At 50.4% G+C, this 16,010-nt stretch overlaps 1 protein-coding gene across 1 annotated transcript; it reads left to right on the plus strand.

Annotated features, from left to right (window-relative positions):
• Positions 1 to 540: 540 nt before the first annotated feature.
• Positions 541 to 14,825, plus strand: NUDC (nuclear distribution C, dynein complex regulator). Its single transcript, XM_004741086.3, has 9 exons — positions 541 to 758; positions 2,839 to 2,916; positions 11,460 to 11,663; positions 11,753 to 11,818; positions 12,627 to 12,746; positions 12,823 to 13,017; positions 13,877 to 13,960; positions 14,043 to 14,161; positions 14,551 to 14,825. Exons 1-9 carry the CDS (start codon positions 678 to 680, stop codon positions 14,600 to 14,602), a joined length of 999 nt encoding a protein of 332 aa, XP_004741143.1. The 5' UTR covers positions 541 to 677; the 3' UTR covers positions 14,603 to 14,825.
• The last annotated feature ends 1,185 nt before the right edge of the window (positions 14,826 to 16,010 follow it).

Raw genomic sequence — 16,010 nt, forward strand, 5'->3', positions numbered from 1 at the left:
CTTGTGATTTCTCTCTGTCAAATAAATAAAATCTTTAAAAAAAAAAAAAAAAAAAAAAAAAAAACCAAGCACGGAGCGCTTTCAAGACCGAGGCCCGCGCGACTCTACAGTTTGTAATTCCAAGAAGCTGGTCCTGGCGATGATGACAGAGGTAGGCTATCCTTCAGACTTGAGCCTTCTTTCTGGGCCTCCATTGCCTCATGGAAACATTGGAGTTGATAACTAAAGACATTTTCAGTTCCACCGTTCAATAAAATGGTAAATTACTCTAGAGGCAGAAGCGCCGTTTGTCCTTTTTTTCAACTCCACCAGAACGTAGCTCAGGATTTTCTGGAAAGCTCCAATCATCTGGTGACCATAGCAACTCACGCCAAACTCCGGGACCCTGGGCTCCGCCCACCGCCTCCCTGGACGCGCTCGTCGATTGGCTCAGTGAGTCGACCAATGGTGGGTGAAGCGGGCTGTTTGCCGCGCAGTCACTGGTCGCAGGCCGGGAGGGAGGCGGGAAGAGAGGGCGAGAAGGCGGGCCTGGGCGGTGCGGCGCGTGCGTGTTTCCGGCTCCGCTGCGGAAGGCGGACGACTGGAGCGGTTGGGCCGGACACGACACGAAGGAACCGGGAGAGCGCGGGACGCGAGTGAGGTGCTAGGATCTCGGAGCGCGGCTAGTGGCAGGCGCGATGGGCGGAGAGGAGGAGGAGGAGCGGTTCGACGGCATGTTGCTGGCCATGGCGCAGCAGCACGAGGGCGGTGTGCAGGAGGTAACGGCCCGCGCGGCGTCGGCCTGGCCTGGTGTCGCCGCGCTCGCCCACCCGCGCGGCCCTAGACACCCTCACTCCACTTCCCTGCCTTCGGGGGCCGAGATCCACCCTAGGGCTTCGCGGGTTCTTGTGATCCTCCTCCATTCCCACTATGTCCCAGCTTCCGGTCTGGCCTCCCCACCGCACTTCTGTCCCGGGTCCCCGGCGCCGCACTGGAGTCTTAGCAACTGACTAAGACTCGGCTAAGGAGTCTTCGCAACTCCTGCGTCTCCGAACGCGGCCCTGGAAATCCCGCAGCGCTCCCCGTAGCTGGTCCCCCAGTCTTACACATGCTTCCGGCCTCATTTCCTCTCTGATGGCCGCCCTCGAAGAGCAGTTCTTAGGATGAACCATCCTAGACTTCGGGATTTGCATCTATCAAGACTGAGACCGAGCCGACGAATATGCGTGTGGGGGGGTGGGGTGGAGGTGGGGGGATGATGTTAGCACGTGGTCCTTTCAGGCCTTGAATGGGGAATAGGAAGCCTGGGTTCACACTTTGTTTCCACCACCTACCCACAAGGGACCTTTGCACATCTGCAAGGCTCAGTTCCTTTGTCTTTGAGACAGAGCTATGAATCTCGTATTTTCTGAGTAGTGAGGAGAGTAGTGTCTTGAAGTGAAGGACAGTAATGAATTGTCAGTAATGTTCCAGACACTCCCCGGACTGGGTCCTAGGTATATAGATGCGAGCAGAAGTCTGTCCTTGCCCTGATGGAGCTTGAAAAGAGCTTTTCAAAAGCATAATCATGCATACTGACCACACAGTAACACACAGACCAACTGGTATAGATTCTATGGAGTTGGTGTTTTGGACCAAAAACATGGAAAGTTAGAAGTAGGAAAGCCTGTCAAGAACTCTCATTCTGAAAAGAAACCAAAGGAACTTGCTCAAAATCACCCACCGTGTTCCTGACTTAGGACCACATTCCTTAGGCCCACTTGCTTTCCACAGTTTATTGCTGATTCTTTATCTCATTGGGAACATGTTTTCTTTGAGCTTTCCATTCCCATTCTTTTACCCAGGTCTGGGTGGAAACCGAGGACTCCCAAACCCTTTGAATTGGGCAGAGTTACTAATCTGCATGTGTGTAAAGATTCCCTCCCCCGTCCTCCTAAATTGTTGACCCTAAATTGGATTTGGGAGTGCGTTTTTGAGTGAATCAAAAAAGTATCTAAAAGTAGAAATTCAACCATGAAGATTAAGTTCTAGCATCATCCTTAGAACCACTTGTTTGAGTAAATAAAAGGGCTTGTATATGCTAATTCTAGGTCACCACTAGATCTTTTCATTCAGCAGAAGTTTTAGTGAGCATATGCACTGAGCCAGATCTGGTGCCAAGCTTTGGGGATGAAGAAGCCACCGTTCATCATACCTAGGTGTGAGGAGTACATTCTGGCAGGAGGTCTCTTGCTCTGGGTGGGACACTGCTCAAGGCCCTCACCTCCAGTGTCTCACTGGATCCTCACTAGGTTCCTAGAAATGGGTCCTGCTGCTATTTCTGTTCTAGAGTTAAGAAACTTCCCCAGGATGACAGCTAATATGTATCGGTCTGATACTCAAACCCATGTGCTTACCCACTTGAATACTCTGGTTAACTGGCCAGAGTTCGTTGGTTTTACCCTTTGAAGTGGCTTCATTTGCTCCCCTCTTTGGCTCTGCCCTAGTAACTCAGGCAGTGCCAGTCTGGATGGACTTTTTAGTACCTGGAAGGAAAGCCGGGCCTAGGTGTTTCAAGCCCTGGATGCAGAGGAGTATTCTATATCCTTAGGCTGTTTCTAGCACCTCAAAGAATGTGAAATGCATGTACACATACGCAGGAGAAATGAAAAATCTGTCTCTTGGGCGATCTGAATAAGGTTGGGCTTCCTAGTGGAAGTCACTAAGGTCGGGCCTGTTGGGGAGGCTGTCTCCTCTGATGAGAGGCTCAGGGTGAAACAGTCCAGTCCGCTCCCTCCTGGACTAGAATCTGGTTTCTGTGCACTTGAGGGGTTCCTGATAATGGCATCTCTACAGCTTCGGTTTCCTTCTGTCTTTCAGCTTGTCAACACTTTCTTCAGCTTCCTTCGACGCAAAACAGACTTTTTTGTTGGAGGAGAAGAAGGAATGGCAGAGAAGGTGAGTGTTGGAGCCTGTGGTCCCTTTGGAACCTCTGTTTCTTCAGAAGAAAAGCTCACCTGATCTTACCTTGGCATGGTAATAACCTTCAGTGGAGTAAAATGCCAAGGGTGAAGAGTTGGAGAAGGGAAGCAAACTGTCATGTACTGAAGCCCTTCTCCTTGCCAGGCGCTTTACCTACCCCTATTTCCTATGATCCTTCGGTGGCTTCAGTAGGGCAGGTGTTACTATTCCCATTTTGCAAATGAAGAAATTGGCTCAAAGTGTTTGGCACTTTGTCCAAAGTCTGTCTGTCTGTTTTGTTTGTTTGTTTTAAGGTTTATTTATTTGAGAGCAAGAGTAAGTGTGCACATATGCACATGTATGAGCTGGGGGGAGGGGCCAAGGGTGAGGGAGAGTCTTAAGCAGACTCGCTGGCTGAACCCGCCTCTAGGCTTGATCTCACAGCCCTAAGATCACGACTTGAGCCGAAACCAAGAGTGGATGCTTTACCAACTGTGCCACCCAGGCTGTGGGACTTTGTCCAAAATCTTGAGCTAAGCTGTAGAAGAGCCAGGGTTGGAACCAGACTCTGTTGTAAAACTGCCTTCTGCACTTGACACCACACTTCTTGGTTCCTTTTGCATCAAGGAGGTTTTATCTGATTAGCTGAGATGAGAGTGGGCATGTTAGAAATTGAGCTTAGAAAATAAATGCAGGGGGTGCCTGGGTGGCTCAGTGGGTTAAAGACTCTGCCTTCAGCTCAGGTCGTGATCCCAGGGTCCTAGGATCGAGCCCCACATCAGGCTCCCTGCTCAGCGGGGAGCCTGCTTCCCATTCTCTCTCTTCCTGCCTCTCTGCCTACTCGTGATCTCTGTCAAATGAATTTAAAAAAAAAAAAAAAAGAGGAAAAAAAAAAAGAAAATAAATGCAGGAAAACTTAAAGCCATCCAGTTCCAATCTTTCCAGGCACTGTGACCCGAAGTTCATGGATTTGGGTATTGCATTTTGTGCTACAGGCTTTGAGACCTTGAACTTCCTTTTGATTCCTTAGGTTATAGCTATATTTTTGAAGATTGGTAAGTCATGAAGATGTTACCTCACTGAAGGACTTTTAGGACCTTGTTACTTGTTTTCACTCACAGAGACATGGTGACAAGGAGGAGACATTTTGCAAACTGCTTTCTGTGGCTTCAGGGATCTGACAAGCTGGAATGTTCTATACTGTGTCTTGATGATCTGAGGCTACTCTGTTATGGACACAGTAGCCTGGGAGTGGAGAGTCCTGGGATCTTGGCCCAGCTATGTGGGTTGGTTGATTTCCCATTGGTACTGTGGTTCTTTCAGTCTGTATGTCTGCAAAATGGAAGAAGGACCTACCTGTAGGCTCCTTCTGGCTCCAATGTTCTTTCTGTGTTAGCTCAGCACCTCCTGTTTTTCAGTGGCCAAGACTGCCTTCTAATAGTCATTCATTCAATGAATATTTATCAGACACTTAATGCTTTGTTTGTGGTAGGTATTATACCAGCTCCTTTGGGATTACAGAGGTGAATACAGATGCAGTTTTTGTTTTCATGGATCTCACGGTGCAGCACCTTGCCCCTGCCCCCAAAACATGTAAGTCATGGGAGTTAGGGAAAAGCCCTGGGAGCGTTAAGTGCGGACTAACCTAGGATGGGGGTTCAAGGGAGACTTTCTGAGGCAGTGGTGCTTGAAGTTTGAAGGATGAGTAAGAGGTAGCTGCATGAAGGGAGAGAGGTGAGTGATACAAAGAAGAGGTATTGGGGCGCCTGAGTGGCTCCTTTGGTTAAGTGTCCACGACTCTTGGATTTGGCTTGGATCGTGATCTCGGGGTCATGAGATGGAGCCCACATTGAGCTCTGTGCTCAGCTAGGAGTCTGCTCGACAGACTCTCTCTCCCTATCCTTCTGACCCCTGCAAATAAATGAAATCTTTTTAAAAAGTGGCATCTTGGGGCGCCTCGGTGGCACAGTGGGTTAGGCCTCTGCCTTTGGCTTGGGTCATGACCTCAGGGTTCTGGGATCGGGCCCCACATCGGGCTCTCTGCTCGGCGGGGAGCCTGCTTCCCCCTTTCTCTCTGCCTGCCTCTTGCTGTCTTGTGATCTCTCTCTCTCTCTCTGTCAAATAAATAAAGAAAATCTTTAAAAAATAGTCTGGGGATGGTGGTAGCTGCCGTACATTGGATGTGTGCTGGATGTGAGCATTAAGTGGGGACTAACCTAGGATGGGGGCTCCTTGGTTCTTTGTTCCTTAGAACCAAAGCTGTTCCCCAGAAAATTGGTCAGACTCAGGGGCAGGCAAAAACCTGTCCAGCCTTCCCACCTGGTCTCCATTTGTAACACAATAACTTTTAAATTGCGTGCTTACTGTGTGCAGGCCACCAGCTACATCATTTTCAAGTGCAGTGGTTAGGAGCATGGGCTCTGGAGTCAGCCAGATGTGAGTTAGAATCCCAGTCCCTGGTCCATCACCCACCTCCCTGCCCAGCAACTTTGTGACATTGGTGAATCATATTTTCTTATCTGTAAAGTGGTCTTTTTTTTTTTTTAAATATATTTATTTGACAGACTGAGATCACAGAGAGGCAGGCAGAGAGAGAGAGAGAGAGGAGGAAGCAGGCCCCCCGCTGAGCAGAGAGCCCGACATGGGGCACTATCCCAGAACCCCGGGATCATGACCTGAGCCGAAAGCAGAGCCCTCAACCCACTGAGCCACCCAAGCGCCCCTGTAAAGTGGTCTTAATCCTTATCTCATAGGGCTGTTGTGAGGGTAAAAAGAGGTCATGTGGATAAAGTGCCTGGTGTTTGAGTATACAAGTTTATGGTGTGTTTGGTGGTTTTTTTTTTGAAAGATTTTATTTATTTGACAGAGAGAGTGAGCACAGGCAGAGTGGCAGGCAGAGGCAGAGGGAGAAGCAGGCTCCCTGTGGAGCAAGGAACCCGATTTGGGACTTGATCCCAGGAGGATGGGATCATGACCTGAGCGGAAGGCAGCTGCCCAACCAACTGAGCCACCCACCCAGGCGTCCCCATGGTGTGTTTTTTTAAGATTTATTTATTTGAGAGAAAGAGAGTGCACGAAGGAAGGGACAGAGGGCAGAGAGGAAGAGGTAGAGAAGCAGACTCCCTACTCAGTGGGGAACCTGATGCGGGGCTTGATCTTGTGACCCCAAGATCATGACCTGAGCTGTAATCAAGAATTCGACTCCCAACCAGCTGAGCTGCCCAGGCGCACCAAGTTCATGGTCTTTTTTTTTTTTTTTTCAAAGATTGTATTTATTTGACAGCGAGAGGGAAAGAGAAAGCACAAGGTGGGGCAGTGGCAGGGAGAAGGAGAAGGCAGGCTCCCTGTTCCCCAGTGTGAAGCTCAATCCTGGGATCATGACCTGAGCCGAAGAGAGATGCTTAACTGACTGAGCCACCCAGGCACCCCCGTGCTCCTTTTTTTGAACCTCTTGGGGCCAGATGTATTTTGGGATTTGGAATTCTTTGGATTTTAGGAAGTGATACAAGACATATACTATACACAGAGTAATTTGTTACAGTGCAGTAATGTATGTAGCATATGCTACGTGAGTTAGAGGCATCCTGTAATGAAGCATTAGTATTTCTGTAGAGAAATATGTATCAATATTCATACCAAGTGGGAGATAGGAGGACTATAAATACCTTCAGGCCACAGACTGGTAAGTCCAAAAACACTTTTCATGGTTTTTATAGCTTTGGGGGCTAGGAATTCAGGATAAGGGATTGTGGATTTGAGGAAAGCCATAATGATGAAATCAGTATGTTATTGACATAGGAAGAGAAAAGTGGGACAGTGAATTAGAATAGAGAACCTAGAAAAAGTCTAGCATATGAGAATTCAGTACACGTCTGATGTAGTAATTCAGTTCTGTAGGCAAAGAATGATTGAATATGTCGTTGCTGCTACAACTGGCTATTTATCTGTAAAGAACTACAAGTATACCATCTGTTTTACTCATATGTAAAAATAAATTGCAGACCAAGAAGAGTCCGGTAAGGAAAGTTAGGAAACCATATGATCTTGTGTGGGAGAGGCCTTGCAAAATTAGAAACCTGGAAGCTATAAAAGAAAAGGTAGCTTGTTGCCTCTTCAAACGTTGAAAACTGTGTGTGTCTGGCAAAAGGGACATATAAAGTTAATTGGAAAACAGATTTAGAAAAAATGTTCACTACAGAGGACAGAAAATTTAATGACTAATTTAATATGCAGGAGCTTATAAATTGACAAGAAAAGGATAAGCAGAAAGTTAGGCAATTCCAAGAGGAGAAGACCCAGAGCATATTTCCTAGTAATCTAGGAAATCTAGAAGAAATAGTGAGATTCCCTTTTTTTCCGGCCAAGCTGATGAAAGCATAAAAAGACCCACTAAAAGCATTGCTTACAGGGATGTGGAAAATAGGGTAATCTTCAGATATTTCTGGTAAAAGTGAATTATTGTGGCTCTTTAAATTTTTTTTTTTTAAAGATTTTATTTATTCATTTGACACAGAGAGATCACAAGTAGGCAGAGAGGCAGGCAGAGAGAGAGGAGGAAGCAGGCTCCCTGCGGAGCAGAGAACCCGATGCGGGACTTGATCCCAGGACCCTGAGATCATGACCCGAGCCGAAGGCAGTGGCTTAACCCACCGAGCCACCCAGGCGCCCCTTTAAAATTTTTTTATTTTTATTTTTATTTTGGATTTTATTTATTTGACAGAGATCACAAGGAGGCAGAGAGGCAGGTTAGGGGGAGGGCAGGGAAGCAGGCTCCCTGCTGAGCAAGGAGCCTGATGCAGGACTCGATCCCAGGACCCTGAGATCATAAGCTGAGCTGAAGGCAACATCTTAATCCACTGAGTTACCCAGGTGCTCCCCAATTTTTTATTATAAAAGATGCTCAACATCACTAATCAGGGAAATAACAAATCAGCCATGCTGAAATATCACTTCACACCCATTAGGATGGCTTCTATTAAAAAAAAAACAACCAGAAAAATCCCACGTATTGGCAAGGGTGCAGAGAAATTGGCACATTTGTGCATTATTGATGGGAATACAAAATGGTACAACTGCTATGGGAAACAGCATGATGCTTCCTCAAAAATTAAAAATAAAACTACTGTATGGTCCAGTGATCTGGCTTCTAGGTACATACCTAAAAGAACTGAGAGCAGGTTCTTGAGAGATTTGTACACCCATGTTCACAGCAGCACTGTGCACAAGAGCTGAGAGGTGGAAGCAGTTCAAGCTTCTGCTGATGGATGAGTAAAGAGTGTCATGTATATGTGTAATTGATCTAGTGGAATATTGGTCAGCCTATTAAAGGAAGACACACACTTAAGAGTACTTATTGAATGAGGTCATTCATATGAAGTTCTAGAACAGAAGTGTGTTGTCTCTCGTGTGTGTTATACACACACACACACACACCCTGCCCCCCCCCCCTTGCCACGTTCAGGTTTAATATCTCCCTGTCTCTCCTGGCCAGGCTGGGGGGAACCACTCTTTACTCCCCGATCACCTAGCCTAGGTCAGGGAAAGCCTGTGTTTGGGTATGGGGCCTGTCTTCTAGAGCTAGTACAACTGTCCTCATCCCTTCCCCACTCTGCTGGGCTGTGGTTCCCGAAGATGTGTCCAGTGACCGATGCTTGGCTCTGCGACAGCCTTCCAGTTGGCATCGCAGAGTAGGCTGCATGCCCTCAGGGGTCTCTGCCTGGGCCTGGGCCTGGGTAAAGCTGGTAGGAGGAGATTGGGAGGAGGGGTCAGAGTTTGCTGTGATTGGCCTTGACTGTGCCTGGTGGTTCAGCTCTGCCCTCACCTAACCTCCAGGAGTTAGGAAGGAACAGGACAAATGGGATGTAACATGATTCACTGGAGCTGGGAGAGGGGAGGGCCCTGCGCCCGCCTCCCTATGACCACTGGTTGGCAAATGGCTTGAGTTCAAGGTCTTCCCGATTAGGGATTTGGGACCAAGGCCCTGTGGTGGAACAGCCTCTGCTGGCGTAATTGTCTCATGACTGATTCTATTGACAGCAGAATGGCCTTCGGGTGACTCATTTCTGTTTCACATGTGCTCCATTTTGTCAACCCATTTGATTTAGGGGATGCTTTTGGTGCCTGTTAGCCTTGCAGAGGATGGAACTACCCCAGTATGGCATGAAGTTGGGAGTTCCGAGGTAACAAGAGGAATTGGCACCAAATGAATGAGAAGCCATGGGACATTTGCCAGAACCTAGGTCTAGGAGCCCATGGGTGACTTTGGTGACCCTGAACCCCATGCAGGCCTCTCAGCTCTTGGAGACCCTTCCCTCCCTCCCACTCTGGCTCAGAGATGTTTGGAAGATGGTAAATTGACCACTGATCCTGTGGTGAGTGCCCTGCAAGGCCTGTTCCAGGTGTGTGGGTAGACACGGTTGGATCTCCTGAGTTGGGTGTGTCCTGGGCCTGCTGAAGGTAAGGAGGTGCGGCTCTGGAGACACTGGAGCTGGTCCTAGAGGGTGAGCAGGAGATGGCCGGATGACCTGGGAGTAGGGACAAGGACGTTCTAGGCAAAGAACAGCTTATGCAAGATTGCTTTTTGAAAATAATGAAATAGAAGCACAGAGTGATGACCTCAGGGTCACAGAGGTAGGAGTGGTCTGGGACCTGCTGTCTAGGTATGACTCTTCTGGTCTGCTTGAGACGTGGGCAGGAGGGCTTGTTAAAAATACAGACTGTCAGGGTGCCTGGGTGGCTCTCAGTTAAGTAGCCCGGCCAACGCTTGATTTCTGCTCAGGTCTGGAACTCTGGCTCCTGGGATGGGAACTCTGGCTCCTCCGTCAGTTTCCGTGCTCAGTGGGGAGTCTGCTTCAGGATTCTCTCTCCCTCTGCCTATCTCCCCCCGGCCTCCTACCTATGCTCGCGTGCTTGTGTGCACGCTCTCGCTCAAATAAATAAATCTTCAAACAAACAAAATAGGATGCTGAGCCCTACCCCAGATTCAGTAGGTCTGGAGTGGAACCACATTTGGAGACCGGTCGGTATTAACAGGTGAGCCATCTCCCATTTTTTTTTATAGCATGGAATGTACTTGTTCCACCCCTAACCCGCTGACACTGGGTTAGCCTGAGTCAGGCAAGGGATGTTGGGAAGCTAACACTTTGAATGTGGCTGTGATTTGGCCGGGACCGGGGCCAGCCTCTGTAAGCGTCTGTCGTGTTCGATCCTCATGACGGGTGAGAAGATCGGGGCTTAAAAGCTGTCCGAGTCCTTTGCTGGTCCAAGGCTGCACAGCCAGATAGTGACAATGGCAGCCGGATGTGAGTTGGAAGCGTTCTGGGGAGGCACAGTGGAAGAGGAGGGATTCGATACTGATAGCTTGCAGGCCGAGGGCAGGTTCTAGCCTCTTTGCTCAAGAAAGCTCTCCCTGGGGGCACCTGGGTGGCTCAGTGGGTTAAAACCTCTGCCTTCAGCTCAGGTCATGATCCCAGAGTCCTGGGATCGAGCCCCACATCGGGCTCTCTGCTCGGCAGGGGGCCTGCTTCTCTTCCTCTCTCTCTGCCTGCCTCTCTGCCTACTTGTGATCTCTCTGTCAAATAAATAAATAAAATATTTAAAAAAAAAAAGAAGAAAAGAAAGCTCTCCCTGGTTCCCTGCTGATATGGCAGGTCGGGGCAATGCTGGGGAGGCGGTGCTGGGTCTGCTGTCCTGGAGATGGTGTGCGGGGAAGAGAGCAGTGAGCGGGACTACGCGGGGCTGCGAGCTCAGGAGTTCAGCTTCTAACAGCCCAGCTCTGTCAGGAGGGACTCCAAGCAGATGAGAAGTCTGAAGCGCTTCCAGGCTAGGTCCTTTGCCAAAAATACAGTAGCCTGGTTGAGAACGCAGCCTGTCCGCCTTCCCTGTCTGTGTTTTTAGTCACTAGACTGATTTTCTTGTTGTGTTTTTTTTTTTTTAATTAATTAATTAATTAATTTTAAAAGATTATTTATTTAACAGAAAGAGAGGTCACAAGTAGGCAGAGAGGCGGGGTGTGGGGAGCAGGCTCCCCACTGAGCAGAGAGCCCAGTGTGGGGCTGGATCCCAGGACCCTGAGATCATGACCTGAGCTGAAGGCAGAGGCCTAACCCACTGAGCCACTCAGGCGCCCCTGTTTTGTTTTTTTAAAGATTTTATTTATTTGACAGAGAGAGAGTGAGTGCACAAGCAGGGAGAGCGGCAGGCACAAGGAGAGGGAGAAGGAGGCTTCCTGCTGAGCTCATCCCAGGACCCCCAGGATCATGACCTAAGCCGAAGGCAGACACTTAGCCAACTGAGCCATCCAGGCGCCCCTAGACTGTTTTTTTAAATAGCCACTATTTATCCCGCCAGGGACTTGCAGGTATTCTCATAACAGCTCTGAGACCGGTGTGTACAGTGTGATCCCCATTTTATAAATGAGGAACCGAGGTCGAGTACAGTGCCGTGCCCAGGCATCCAGTGCATAGAGGTGGGACTGAATTCCAGGCGTTGGGCCACCAGCCAGAGCTCCAGTGCCTCATCGCCTTCTCTCCCTTCCCCAGCTCATCACACAGACCTTCAACCACCATAATCAGCTGGCACAGAAGGCCCGGCGGGAGAAGAGAGCTCGGCAAGAGACTGACCGGCGGGAGAAGGCCGAGCGGGCAGCCAGGCTGGCCAAGGAGGCCAAGTCTGAGAGCTCTGGGCCCCAGATCAAGGAGCTGACTGATGAGGAGGCAGAGAGGCTGCAGCTGGAGATTGACCAGGTATGCGCGGGCCTCCCCATCCCTGACGCCCTCTCCGTGGGCACTGGCAGCAAGGATTCTCTTGCCAACTGCTGTGCCTTTCGCCACAGAAAAAGGATGCAGAGAATCACGAGGCCCAACTCAAGAACGGCAGTCTCGGCTCCCCGGGGAAGCAGGTGAGAGGCATAGGGGGTGCCTGAGGCTCGTCAGCTTGGGAACTTCCTGGCACTTTCTGGCCTTTCTCTGTCTCTGGAATGCCTGACTCCCCCTATACCCTCTCCCTTAGCTTTTGGGGGTCCTCCCCAAAGTTTCAGATCCCGCTCATAGACATTGGACCACAGGACCAGGTTTAAAAGAAACAATCCGCTGGCCTTAAAGCCTTGGTAGGAAAGCCCAAGAGCCAGAGGGCAGTGCCTGGACAGGTATCATTTGGGTTGGGCTGGGGTCTGTGTGCCCAGCCTGGCCCTGTTGGGGGGGGGACTACTCTGATACATCTGGGGGATATACCCCTCAGGGTTCCTCCCTCTGACACAAGTCCAGCTTCCCAAACAATCCTTGGGACATTGATTTGGCTCTCCAGAGTTTCTGGTCTGACACTTGGTGTCTCAGCCCTACAGACAGAAGAGAATTGATCGTCGGGCAGCCTGGTTTTGTTTTAGAACCGCCATGCTCATGGCTACCCTGTGACCTGTTCTGGGCTGGGCTTTCTTTCCAAGTCCCTTGGCTTGAATCTCGAGCTAGGTTCTATGGGTCCATCTCTGACTGTCCCTGTTCCCCAGCTGTGTCCTTTGTCACATGGCCTGCTGCTCCTCTCAGGCAGAGATCAGAACCATTTTGTAACCAGTGGCTCTCAGTGGGCCATGGAGTGGGCAGGGACTGGGTCTGTTTTATCTTGCGGCTGTATGCCTAGTGCCAGCCCTGGGCCTGGCTCAGTGGGGTGCAGTCTGTGTCAGGTAAGTAACTGAGCACCCCAACTGTGAGCAGGAGGCTGAGGAGGACGAGGAGGAGGAGGACGAGAAAGACAAAGGGAAACTGAAGCCTAACCTTGGCAACGGGGCCGACTTGCCCAATTACCGCTGGACGCAGACCTTGTCCGAGCTGGACGTGAGTGACTGGGGTGAGGATTGGGAGGTTAGGGAGCCAGCCTGGGGCTCCTTCTGACTTCTCCTGCCTCGTGCAGCTGGCCTTGCCCTTCCGTGTGAACTTCCGGCTGAAGGGAAAGGATGTGGTAGTGGACATCCATCGGCGGCACCTGCGGGTGGGCCTCAAGGGACAGCCGGCAGTCATTGACGGGGAGCTGTACAACGAGGTGAAGGTGGAGGAGAGCTCGTGGCTCATCGAGGACGGCAAGGTGGTGACAGTGCATCTGGAGAAGGTGCGAACGGCCTGGTCTCCTCTGCGTCTTGATGGAAAAAGGAGGGCGGGTGTCTGCTCATTTCACCTGGGGACCATATGAGGGAGTCTGGCGGACATGTTTAGTCTGCCCAAGATTTTTAATATAGGTCTGTCCCATTTTAGAGTCAGGAAAAGGGCAGCTCAAGAGATCTGCCAGCCCCGTCTCTCTAGGTAGGGGTGGAATCAAGATGGAAATTCTTTGGGACCAAACCATCTTCCTTTGGTTTGTACATGCATTCAGTTCAGCGAATACATGAATACCTACTACATGCCAGAGTGTTCTAAATGCTGGGGAGAGAGCAGGGGACAAAATGTAGCGAGTTGTCCTCGGAAGGACTCCGGTCATGGTCATTCCCCTCAGAGATGGGGCAGTACACGTAATGTAAATAAATGTCTCTCTAAAGTGTCATGGGTCCCAGGAAGGCTTCCCTAAGGCCTGGCCTAGCCTACCTGCCTCTCTGTCACCTCTCTGTTCCCTTGTACTTGTTTATCCTCCCAGCTGGAATCCCTGCCCTGCTTTTTCATTAGGTGTACTGTGTGTCCCTCTGGCCCAGCCCAGGTGCCGCTCTAACTTCTCGCTCTCTGCCCTGGATGAGTAGCTCCCCGTGCTTGATTTTTGCCCCAATGACGCTGATCTGTGACCGTCTCGTCCATTTCCCCCAGCCACTGGGGAGGGGAGAGGCCTTGCCCATCTTCACCCTAGGTCACTACACAGGTCTTTGTGGGTCCCTGGTGCAGGATGTGGATGGGAGCGAGTTGGGTCCTGGAAAGGTTGAGGGGTGGATCCTAGGGCACAGAGGGAGCGACCTCCAGTCCCCCGGTGGTTCCCCTCCTCACAGATCAACAAGATGGAGTGGTGGAGCCGCTTAGTGTCCAGTGACCCTGAGATCAATACCAAGAAGATCAACCCTGAGAACTCCAAGGTGAGCTGTGGCTGGTTGTGGGGGGCGGGAGGGCATAGGTGGTCCCAGAGCTTCACCTGTCCCTGTTTCTGCCTGCCTTTAGTTGTCAGACTTGGACAGTGAGACCCGCAGCATGGTGGAAAAGATGATGTACGACCAGAGGCAGAAGTCCATGGGGCTGCCCACCTCGGATGAGCAGAAAAAGCAGGAGATTCTGAAGAAGTGAGCAAGGCAGAGATGGGGGTGGGCTTGGGAGAGGTCCGTGTTGGGCCTGGACCTGGGTGACAGTCAGTGGGTCGTTGAGTAGGAGACAGGAGTTGCCTTTTCGCTTCTGGGTTGAGCCAGCCAAGTTTATGGATTTATAGCCGCAGCTTGCCTACCCTAATCACTTTCTGAGGTCATCTCGAGGGCAAAGGTACCTCTGGGAAGGAAGGGGTAACACAGTCATTGCCACCTACAGAAGATCCTGAGGCCCTACCACTGTCGGGCCTGGCTCCAAGTTGCTCAGCGTTCTAAAGAAATTAGACCTGATGTTGAGGGGCTGGGAGAAAGGGGCTAACTTCACAGGACTGGATGGCCTGTTTTACCTTCTTCCTCCTTTCCCTTCCCAGGTTCATGGATCAGCATCCGGAGATGGATTTTTCCAAGGCCAAATTCAACTAGGCCCTGTGTTTGCTTCCCTGAACTCTTGGGGCTGAGCCCCCAGCCATCTACCCTCTTTTCCTACCCTCCTCTGGGACTTGGGGGCCTCGGGGTTGGGGCAGGCATGGGACTGGCTCAGGCACACTGGTCCTAGGGCATCATGGGAGAAGGGCTGGGGCCTTGTTGGGGGGTGTCTTACCTTCCCCGGTTGGCCTGCTGTTACACATTAAAACTATTTACTCCGCCTGTGTCTCTTCTTCCCTCTGGCCTTTCCCCAGGGAACAGGCCTCTCTTCTTGCTGCTGTTGGGGGCTTGGCTTCTAGCCCAGATTCTGCCATGTGACCTAGAGCAAGGCCTTAGACCTCTCTGGGGCTGTTTTTCATTACTTAAAGGGAGAATTAAAACAAGGCTTTTTAGTCTGTGTGTGACAGAGCAAAAGTGAGTTTTTCTGGTTACACAGACCAGAATATATTGTCATATTCTTAAAGGGGTACATCACTCAGCAAAATTTAAGACCAACTGGACTTGATTCCATTTTCATCTCTAAGACCATTTCTCACTGTGGACATTCTGAGTCTTGGGGAGGCCTTGACATGCATGATAGAGCTGAAAGCAAGGGGCCAGTTTTGTCACTAGCACTGGGGCCTTTTCACAGACCCCAAGGGGACCATCCTGTGTGTCTGATAGGGAGCTGGATAAGTAGTTTGTCTAATTGTCACTTCCCAAAAGGGCCTGTGGGGACAATAAAAAGGTAAGGTATGGGAGCTATAGGTGAGTAGGTAGGGATCATGGGCACCTAATTCGTTCAGCCAAGAATGGGCTTGTGGGCCTGCTCTGTGCTCACTGCTGAGGACAGACACTCCTGCATGCGAGGAATAGCTAAGTAGGATTTTTCTGAACCCAGTTGGGCTTGTGTCCAAACGGGGACCATCTTCTGCCTCAAGCAGGTCAGCTTGCCAGCTTTGGGGCAGAACTGCTAAGAGGCCAGCTTTCAGGTCCAGGGCCAGTTACTAGCTGTGTGACAAGTTCCTTGACCCCTCTGAGCCCCAGCCTCCTAGTCCTGACCCCACTCCAGGGTTACTGGGAAGGTCAAGAAGGTCCCAGTAGATTGCAGTGCTCTATCAGAACCAGGGAGAGGTGGAAGCAGCCTCATTTGAGGCTGGGAGGGGGCTGACCCATCCTCAAGGATTTGGGGCAACTGCAGGGATGGCGAGAAGCAAGGCCAGGCTGTAGGCGGTGAACTGGGTGAACCGAGGGGTCCGGGTAGGCCTACCTAGAAGAACCTCTGAACAATGACAGAAACCACTTGTCAGACCTTTCTCAGGTACGTAAACTATAGAAACTGGCTCACTGGAATTCAGTGAACCTGAGAAGTGGACATTCTTGGTCTCATTTTAGCCTTCTGACTTTGACCCCACAACACTAAGGC

This window comes from Mustela putorius, unplaced genomic scaffold (assembly GCF_011764305.1).
Source record: "Mustela putorius furo isolate JIRA1106 unplaced genomic scaffold, ASM1176430v1.1 tig00003853_pilon_pilon_pilon, whole genome shotgun sequence".
NCBI classification, from domain to species: domain Eukaryota; kingdom Metazoa; phylum Chordata; class Mammalia; order Carnivora; family Mustelidae; genus Mustela; species Mustela putorius.

What these genes read in the sequence shown, in the direction of transcription:
- NUDC (XM_004741086.3), top strand. Translation starts at nt 678, where the DNA reads ATGGGCGGAGAGGAGGAGGAGGAGCGGTTCGACGGCATGTTGCTGGCC. An exon ending in ACGAGGGCGGTGTGCAGGAG is followed by an intron (nt 759 to 2,838) that starts GTAACGGCCCGC and finishes TCTGTCTTTCAG; the next exon opens with CTTGTCAACACTTTCTTCAG. An exon ending in AAGCAGGAGATTCTGAAGAA is followed by an intron (nt 14,162 to 14,550) that starts GTGAGCAAGGCA and finishes TTCCCTTCCCAG; the next exon opens with GTTCATGGATCAGCATCCGG.